This window comes from Poecilia formosa, unplaced genomic scaffold (genome assembly GCF_000485575.1).
Source record: "Poecilia formosa unplaced genomic scaffold, Poecilia_formosa-5.1.2 Scaffold183, whole genome shotgun sequence".
Classification (NCBI taxonomy): Eukaryota; Metazoa; Chordata; class Actinopteri; order Cyprinodontiformes; family Poeciliidae; genus Poecilia; species Poecilia formosa.
In genome coordinates this window covers 466350-476533 of record NW_006800122.1, presented here as the reverse complement: position 1 = coordinate 476533, position 10184 = coordinate 466350, and the positions used below count along the sequence as shown (strand labels likewise).

General features: G+C 37.2%; 1 protein-coding gene across 1 annotated transcript in view; it reads left to right on the top strand.

Moving 5' to 3' along the window:
- The window catches only part of dock2 (dedicator of cytokinesis 2), a 110048-nt gene that overhangs the window by 83037 nt on the left and 16827 nt on the right, over window positions 1-10184 (top strand). The window contains exons 27-34 of the mRNA XM_007565798.2: window positions 3237-3335; window positions 3474-3568; window positions 5495-5573; window positions 5688-5788; window positions 6071-6129; window positions 7229-7377; window positions 7646-7731; window positions 7947-8103. Of these exons, the coding sequence (XP_007565860.1) occupies window positions 3237-3335; window positions 3474-3568; window positions 5495-5573; window positions 5688-5788; window positions 6071-6129; window positions 7229-7377; window positions 7646-7731; window positions 7947-8103 (825 nt within the window). The remainder of the gene's footprint in view (window positions 1-3236; window positions 3336-3473; window positions 3569-5494; window positions 5574-5687; window positions 5789-6070; window positions 6130-7228; window positions 7378-7645; window positions 7732-7946; window positions 8104-10184) is intronic.

The following is a 10184-nucleotide window of genomic DNA, read 5'->3' as shown; positions in this document are numbered from 1 at the left end:
AGTGAACACTAGCGTGCCTCAGAAGTGCAGCGATCTTTTTCTAGCTGCGCTGTGTTTCTCATTTATTTATTTAGCTTGGTCTAAATGTTTTATCATTTAGTGCAGGAGCATGAAAGAAGAGCTAACCAGCAACTGTAAGCTGGCAGGTAAAACATTTAATCAAACCAGTCAGTTTAAAGGCTGAACGTTAACATGTACACGTGCTCGTTTCATCTGTTCAGCGTCATGAACGGGATTCGTACGAATACATCTGCGCTTCACCGTTGCTGTCCATGCAGCAGTGGCCGTGTCAGCACACATTTCCACTTTGCCTATTACAATGACTAAAAGTTTTCTTTCCGAAAAAAAAAAAAAAGTTTTTCAGCATTTCGATTATACCCTTTTCTTAACTTTTTCCTCAGTACCACAGCGAGGCTTAAATATTTATATATTCCTGTCACCGCTGTGTGTAAACTGATACTAAAAAATGTCATTATGTTGTAAAATTCAACCAATTTCCACCATAAAGTGTGCTCTGTGGCTTCTGGGGTTTTTTACTGTAGTAAAGCTGAATAAATATATATATATATATATATATATATATATATAATTTTTTTTTTTCATTTTTGTCTATATTGCAGACATTTTTCAAGGAACTGTCATTTCAAAGCAAGTTAGAAATTACAGCTTTTAATATGTTTTAATCAACTCTGACCAGAGTGAAAGGATGGGAGTGAAGGACATTGCCTCAACGAGCCCTGAAATCCCTCTTTTGACACCGGTGATGGCTTTATTAATACACAGCTGGCAAATGTGCTCTCCAAACTTTTTAGCATCTCCTTGAAGGTGCTAATGAAACACATTATTTAGAGCGCAGACAAACAGTTTGCCCCCTTGAGCATTTAGACCTATTCTCTGATAGGTCTTCAGAGGATAGTGATTACAGTGAAATAGGACAATGCAGCACATGACCTGCACTTTAATTTGCAGACATGCACAGGCAAACACACACACACACACACACACACACACAGAGTGATCATGGAGGCGAAAATCCTCCGTCAAATAATATCGGTAAGTGACCAAGTGCGTGGGTGGGTTCCTAATCTTGTTACTGTTCAGTGGCTGCACACTAAAGAGGAAGCGATTGAAGAGAAAGGCAGACTTGAGTTAATTGTCCTGTTCAGTCCTGTCTGTAGATGCCGAGTATTTGCGGGATGGTAGACACATAAAATTGTATAAATAGATTAAACTCCCACATTTATGTCTTTGGAATGGACAATAACAGTGGAGTTGGGTTTTAAAGCCAGAAGTTGATTATATTAATATCACCACTGAGTTTAGAAATAAAATTAAGGTAGTTGAGTAACGGGATACGTCCGGTAATTAGTCAGTGCTTAGATGTCAGATTAAAATGGTCTCCTGGCACATTTAATAAGGGAGCATGCAGGAGAGGAGGAGTAGAGGAAGAGAAGAGAGAGATAAAAGATGCGAGTCTTCAGAAGTGGTCTCTGGTGTCACTACATTGCAGAAGTTAGCAGGAGGAAAATGGCTTCTCGTGCACTAAGTTCAAACAGATTCCTTTTAGAATCTTGGAGTCTTCATATCCAGTGACATATTTATTTAATGAGCCTTTTCATGTAATTGAATAGACGCTCTAGTGTCAATTTATGGGTCTCTATTTGATTATTATTGTGACAAGCTTCCGGTTTTCTCCTTCAGAGCGAAAAGAGAGAAAAAAAGCACAAATTATACACACCCTACTTATTTTGATGCGACGGGAAAAGGTGAAAGCTGTCACCGCACTGGATGCCGTTCATCTCTCATCCTCAATTAGCCATCCATCATCTCTCTTCTCTTTTGCTTGCCTCCCCTTTTTCGCTGCCAGCTCTGGTGGATAATTTCACCCAAGCGCTGGCATGCAGAAATACCTGTACATCTGTGGGGCTCTGTGGAACAGATTTGTGATCTTTATGTGGATTTGAGTTAAAGATCTGGAAGCACTCAAGCAGAGGAAGAAAACGGACAAATAAGAGCAGCGTCAAACCAAGGCTTTTGATTCTGTGCTCCTGTTAATGTCCAAATGATATCCAGATTAGTTGGTCAGAATTTTTAATCACTATTTAATGATAATACAAAAAAAGAAAATTTGTCTAAGTAAGGGTTAGGGAGACCTACATACCAGACTAGCTACTTGCTCTCAATCTCTATTTTTATGTTTAATGTAAATGTTCATAAAGAAAAAAAAAAAAACAAAAAAAACAACCGGTAAACCATAATTTGAAAAATATTTTTAGATGTTTTTTTTTTTTTTTTTTATTACATTTCAGTCACAATATGGTAACAATCTCACATTTACTTTGTGATAATGTAATAACTTGCTAATTTAATGTAATTACTAAAATAATTGCTATGCAACATTAGAATATACCAACACTTCTGGTATCCAGCTGCAGTCGTTCAAATTCAAAAAGAGCATTAAAAATAGTATAATGTTAATGCAAATATAATGTAAATAATAATGATCACTAATAATGCAGAAAAACATCGCATTGTTGCATTTGCATTGATTGAATAAGATAAAATAAAATGTCAAAGTATGTGTACACTACTGACAAAAAATTGTTAAATTTGAAGCTATGATTTTGCTACCATTTCACTACATAATGTTGCTGTTATTATGTACTTGTAGTATTAAAGCAGTTTTATCCATTACATAATATTCCTTATTTTGACCATATTTACGCCGAATTGTCTGCCGCTTTTCTCAAATAAAAATTTGGGCAGCTTTAGTGCCTTGTGTGTTTGACTCTTACATAAGCCTCTGATAAATCTTCCCTCTGTCTCATGTAAGCCTATGAAGGTAATCTAGAAATAGAAAAGACCGCCGGTCCCCTTGGCAATGGTTTTGTTTGTTTATAGCAATTATGATAATTTGGGAATAACATTTCGTTGCCCTCTTGTTGGCACATGCAGGCACTTTAAAAATAACATCAGGCATAACACGTTTTCCTGCTGAGACTGCCATCCTGCAGCACGATCTCGTTGACGCTTTTTGACTGGAATGCTAATGTCATGACTTACCGAGCGGCAGAGCTGGTGTCTGCAGGTGTCTCCTTACCTGAAACAAGATGGAGCAACAATTTCTTTTTTTTTGTTTGGTTTTTTTCCAGTTCTTGGCTTCAGATGAAAACCTTCAAGAAAAGTAATGTTGCCTTTTCCCCTCCTTCTGTTTTATTTTGTTTTACCTCTTTTAGTCGAGAGTTGTTGCCTGCATGACAGCTATCCTGAGTCAGATGGATGATCGTCATTATGCCACGTACATAGAAACCTTCACTGGAACTACTGATCTAGTGGTAACTTCACACACACACACACACACACACACACATGCACACCTCCAAATTTGCAGGCAATAAGCAATCTTTTCAACTAGATTGCTGAAGGTTTTATAGGAAGTGATTCACCTTTTCTTTTTTTCGTTTTAATCGCAGGACTTCCTGATGGAGTCCTTCCTGCTTTTCAAGGACCTGATTGGGAAACATGTATATCCCTCTGACTGGATGGCCATGATCATGGTGCAGAACAGGTCGGTACTTCTTAATGAGCAAAGCTGACATGCTTGCATTTACACAGGGCCTAGAGGTTGGACGATGCACAATCGCGAGATCCCTTCATTCTGCTAAATAAGCCACAGTAGCCCTGCTATACGGCCTGCTGTTCGACCCATGAGGCATGGCGCTACATCTTAAAGGACTGTCAACATCCACAATGAATTGTTCATCTGCACTAACCCACACTGAGATGAGTTAGAGATAGTGAAGCCGGGATCAGGGCTGTAATGATGAAAACGGCTGATGTGACAAATACGCTGGTGTGGGCCGACTGATGGAGCAAAACTCTATCAATGAAAGGAGCCAGAGGGGAGGCTAAAGCTGTGAAGCCAATAGGTGGAAGAGAAAGTGAAGTAAAAAAGAAGAACAACTCACTCTGTAGACTAGGACTTGGGAAGAAGTGTGCAAATATAGCATTTGAGTCCCACTACATAGAAAATGTAGGAAGAGGGGGAATGAGAGTGGATGTCATTTGGCTCTGGATAATGATGATAGATAGTTTTTGGGCCAAAAGAGGCTGGAAGCAGTTTCTCCTTAAGTTCAAAAATGCATTAAATAACATCTCACTGATACCTCTGCACTCAGTGTGTCGAGCTGCTGTCATGCTTCTGCCGGCATAGAAGAATAGCAATAGTTAAAAAAAAAACCCTGAAAAAGCAGTTTACAGTATGAAACGCCATGAAATTCCTTATCTAGAGAAAAAAAAAACTGTTTTTAATGCACTACACATTTTTATTCATTGAATTCTTTTTTTTTTTTTTTGTTCTCACACAGGATTAGTTTTGTTATTGATCATTGCAGTGCCAATGTCCGTGATCCATTTATCACGGATCTGATTTTTATTTTAAATATGGGTCTTTAATGAAATGTTCATTCATCTAACAGATTTAATTTAAAAAATATTAATTGCCTTCACAAGTGTATATGAGATCATTCTAAACATGTAACGTCAGTCTATTTAGATCCAAAATTAGTTTTTAAGTGCACTTAGCATGTTTGCAAATATCAAAATACCCCTAAGTTTCAATCATCTGACCCAATCTGTCACCCTCTGATGAACGGTAATGTGTAAGTGTGTTCAGGAACAACCCAGGGATCACCAGGACTCTAACCTGACCGAATCTCAGTAGAAGTAGATGAAGCACCGTTGTCACTGTCTGCAGTGAAGCATGTGTTACATCGTCATGCACTGAGAAGGTCCTGGCCAGTAAAAAAAAAAGTAAACTAAATCAAGCTCAACTGGAATTTGTAGCTGCTTACATGAACAAGTCCAGTCCCTTCAGGAGAAAAGCTTTATCATCACATCCTGCAAAGATTGAGCAATTTGGACAAAATGATAAAAAAAAAAAAAATGTATATTTGATGAATAAGCGTTTTGCGTTTAAGCTTAGAATGATTTTAACAATATTTAAGATTAAATCTCTAACTATACCTAAACTCAACTGTTAGATGATTTAAACTTGGACATAACTGGGTCTTCCAGTTGTAAAATTATCCCAAACATGGGAGATGGGAGATTCCAGCCATACCCTATTAACTGAAAAAAGGTGATTTCATCCAAGGAAATTTGGCAATTTTAATAAACCTCATCTTTTCTGATTCCAAGAGTTTTCGAACATCCAATCAGTGTTATGCCAGAATTTCATTCCTTCTACATTGCTTTCTGTTCGAAAACATTTTTAGTTTATAAGAATGTTAATAAGAGCATCTGTGGTCGTCCATCTTAAAATTTCCACTTTATTCACAAAATTTGGAATTAATTAGGAAAGAAAACCAAAGACATTAAGTCTAGCGTTTGAATAAAACAAAAATTAGAGTACCATTGGAAATATCCCATACTACAGTTGAATCAAACAATAAAGCATGAATACATTCATTTTTAACATTGATTCGTCCTTTAGGGTGTTCCTGAGAGCCATCAATACCTACGCTGACACAATGAACCAAAAGTTCCTGACTAATGATGACTTCGAAGTGCAGGTTATTGTATTTTGTATACAGTACATAAAAAATATTATGCGGCTGTGATCGTTTTTCTGTTGCAGTGTTTATTATGCTTCCTGAAGACTTTCTCTGCTCTCTCCGTCTCCATAGCTGTGGAATAACTACTTCCACTTGGCAGTGGCGTTTATTACTCAAGAGTCTCTGCAGCTTCAGCATTTCTCTCCAACCAAAAGGAACAAGATTCTAGTCAAGTGAGAGTGAAAACATTTAATTTCCTCCTTTTTTTACCACATCTGCTCCGTTTGCGCTAATGGCGCTACCTATTAAGAGCCTCTGTTACCTGTAGACAGGAGATCAATTCAGTTGAGGTAGAGCAGCGCCGCATTATCTTTCCTAAGGGGATGTTCAGTTTCTGAAGGTGAAAATAAGTATTGATTAGGTAATTGTTGCAAACTGAGGGGATGACTTTTCCCCTCTTATCAATTTGTATGTGCTTTCCCTTTTATTCTCACTCTTGCACATTTTTCTTTCAGATATGGAGATATGAGAAGGCTCATTGGCTTCGCTATACGTGACATCTGGTACAAACTTGGTGAGAAGCTGTAATGAATTGTGCAAAGTTTTTACAGAAGATTCGCAGATTTAAATTTAAAACCCAGAGCACTCAGGTGATGCTGCATGCTAAAATAGAGATGCAAATGTGGTAAATACTGCGAAAACCAGAGTTAAAAGAAAAGGGGAACGCTTTTGTCAGTTTTGTGCGCAGAGACTCTGGGAATTAGTTGAAAGAAAGTAAAAGGGATCCAACAGAGACCGCACAATGTATTTTGGGTTTCTTGTGCTTTTTTTGTGCGTTTTCTTTGTCCTTGTTTTTCACAAAACCCCAAAGCATGCTTATACCAAGACACAGGATCTCCCATAGGAAACATTGCAACTAAACTGTGTCAAAGGTCCAGTTCAGGGCTTCTTAAACTCAAGTTCAAAGGTCTAAAGGTGATTTCAAGATGAGGTCAAAGGCTCAGAAAAGCACTTTAGAGCAAAAACCATTTTATTACATTTTTTAGATATAACACACGAGCAATGCAGTGACACTTGCAGGTGTTTTTTTATGCCACAGTGCTACAGGCTTTCACAGCAAAGCTTGTAAGCACTTTAATTATATGAGTAGTGAGTGTAAGTTCATGTTTAGGATTAGTTGGAATACTCACATTAAAAATGGGTGCTGTGGGCTTCAGATTTCCTGGAGATATTTCTAGTATTTATCGTGACAAAAGGGATGATTAAGTTTGTAGAAATTCAACACAGTCTGTTCGCCGATGCAGCCGTTGCATACAACCAGAACCCCAAAAGAGCAAATGCTGCTCTGAAAACAAAACATTTTCCTATAATCTACTTCAGATGCACCAATTAGTGCAGATGTTCTCCAATCAGCACTCAATAATTACTTCTACTTTGGTTTTCTAATACATAGTTAAGTTTACTGAAGCTGTTGTGGAACTAATGGAGAAAAACGCTCATTTAAACAGCAAAAATAACCATCTCACAAACAACAATTGGAATTTATCATTAATTTGATAAATCGCATTTTCTTGTTATGATCTCTCTCTCTCTCTGTTTTGTTTTTGTGCCACTGAGAAACGATACAGTGATCGCACATCCTTAATTCCCATGCATGAATTTGTCTTTTGCAGGAAGTCATAAGATCTGTTTTATCCCTGGCATGGTGGGTCCAATCCTGGAGATGACTTTGATTCCTGAGGAGGAGCTGAGAAGAGCCACGATCCCCATCTTTTTCGACATGATCTCCTGCGAGCATGTCCAGTTTGGAAACTTCCAGAAGGTGGATAAGCGCTGTGCATGAAAAACAGTCAGGAGTCAAAATTTCAACACCATTACAGTGAACATAACAGAGAAATGTCTGGACTGGTTGGAAAGCAAAAGCACATACACATAAAATTACCACACTGATTTCCTGCAGTGTTGAATCTGAAACATGGGACATTCTAATTGCATTTGCATAATTGATTTGTATTTTTTTTTTTGTTTCCCTCTCCCTGATTCATCCACTCTTTCTTTTCCAAACCTGTACTATTTTTTTTCCCCAACAGTTTGAAAACGAGATAATCCTGAAGTTGGATCATGAGGTGGAAGGTGGAGGAGGAGATGAACGATACATGCAACTTCTAGAAACCATGTAAGACTGAATATTTAAGCACATCAAATCCAAACATGATAAATAAATATTTCAGCTTAAAGCATTATATCTGCTGTTCCCTTAGAATAAGCTTTGCAGCTAGTATTGCCTTTCTTTGTCTGTCAACACTAGAGAAACACAGACAGCTAGCAGCACAGAAAAACAAACCCTGTTTCAGGTTGTTGATAATTAAGCTGCTTATTCTCCTCTACCAGCTTGTTGGACTGCGCAGCTGAGAAATCCACACTGAAACCACAGGTGCAGCACTTTGTCTCTTTGGTTAAGGGTCTCCTGACTCGTCTCCTTGACTACCGCACCGTGATGAGTGATGACAGCCGCAACAACCGCATGAGCTGCACTGTCAATCTCCTGGTTAGTAAAAACACCACTAAAATAAACCCTGAAGTGTCAGAGATGTCACTGACTTGCTTTTGAAAAAGACCTATAAGCATATTAGCTCCCAGAGAACAACTTGCACATAAAAGGTGAGCTAACTTGGACTTAATACTTCCATGTTAGAAACTGTATTAAGTTTCTTTTCACTCTTGCTGTATGCTTGCTGAAGCTTTCAGACGCATTAAGTCGTGTGAGGAAAAAAAAATAGAAAAACCCAATAACCACTGTTTTTAATCAAGAAATGTTCACACAATTATGTCAACACTTGTGTTTATTTATCTTTGGAGATGTCAGTGAGATCATAAAAAACATAATCTTTTTTGACTTCATTGTTTTTCCTAAATATTTTTCATATGCACATTGGGGGAAAAAACAATCTGAAAATAGGCAAAATTTCCACAAATATTTTGGAAATGCATTGAGCAGAAAAGTCCACAAATAGATGAATCCGTGAGTACTGAATCTAGAGTAGACGGGCGTTCGCTCATGGATTATTAAAGGAAAAATGAGGAAACCTTACCCTTCTAGCAACCACTGTTATTACCTTTGGTTGTGATAACTTTGATGAGGGACTTCTTGTAGCCATCTCAGAGACTGTGCAGCCTATACTTAGTTATTTCATTTGTTTTTGTTTTTTTTTTCGTTTTTTTTTTTAATTCTCAGGTTTGTTTACCAGATTTTTGGAGTCTTCTTTTAGCATCATGTGGTCTGCTTTCGGGGTGAAATTATTTCAGCATCAGATCTGAGCATACTGGAAGTTGTTTTAAATATCCTTCACTTTTATACTGTCTTCCATACAACAGAATAGTTGATTTCTCATTCTTTTCATACCTCCTTAAATCCCTTACCACACATCTAAGTTGCCACAGTCGTCTGTCTGAAGGCGTCAGACAGCTCTTTTGATCTCACTGTGGTGTTTACTCTCACTTTAGCAGCCAGGAGCGCACCAACTGAAGTGTCGGACGTTTAAACTGGACAAATCAAATTCAAAATGTTTGGTATCAGTGTGATTGTGCACGTGAATAAATACGGACTTTTTCTGATTTATTTCCTTTTATAATTGCAACTTTTCCATATTTGCAGGGAGTTAAAATAAAAACAAAGTCAATTTGGTGATTTTGTTTTAACATTGCAATGTCCTTTGTAATGATTTTTAAATAAATATATATTTTTACCTCTTTAAATTTTTGAGGTGATTGATGTAGAGGTAGTTTTCGATCTTCTGCTTCAGGCTGTTTACAAAAGGTTTAATCATTCTATGCACTTATTAAATGTTTCCCATTAGATGTCCATTCAAATGATTGCATTAAATAATCTCACAGTTTGGAATTTTTTCTTATCAAACTACTCCTTCATTCTGCAGTTTTTAATAAGTCATTTATTGTCAAACTGAGAAAAAAATCTTAAGTATATATGAATCCGTGCATCTGTGTGTGTTCACGTCTTACATTGTAGTTTTTAGAAGAACGCTGCTGGGAAATGGCAAAAGTATTTAGCTTACGGCTTGTGGCAGTTGCCCATTAGATATTCTATTTAATTTATTTCTTGGGCTGAAAAATCTTTTCTCCAGGCTAGCAAGCACTCTCGTATTTACACCTCGCCCCGGGCTAACACACACAATCACTCACATATTTGTTATTTGCCAGGCCTCCTGATGCAGATGCATTTTCAAAGGAACAGAAATGTACTTCTAAATGTAAAGGCATTCATACTCCTCTGGCCAAAATATCCCAGTCTAACTTGCATATGAAAGTTTCAGAGGCATTTCTGTGCCATCAGCATTTTTTTTTTTTTTCAAAAAGTTTTTCATGTTCCAATTTACTGAATGATTTGTGTTAATTTAAAATTAAATAGCTTCGTAATCCAGTTGACAGGTGATTGATTGGATGTAGGAAAATCCACTTCCACTATGCCCTAAAACACTGGAAGGTTTAAAAGTAAAAGAAAAAAAAAAAAAAGAAAAGAAAAAAAAAAGCACAAAGGCTTCCCCACAGCTTTGAGTTCATATTACTTTGGGAAATGTGAATCTTAACTAAAAGAAAGAAGAAAGAATAACA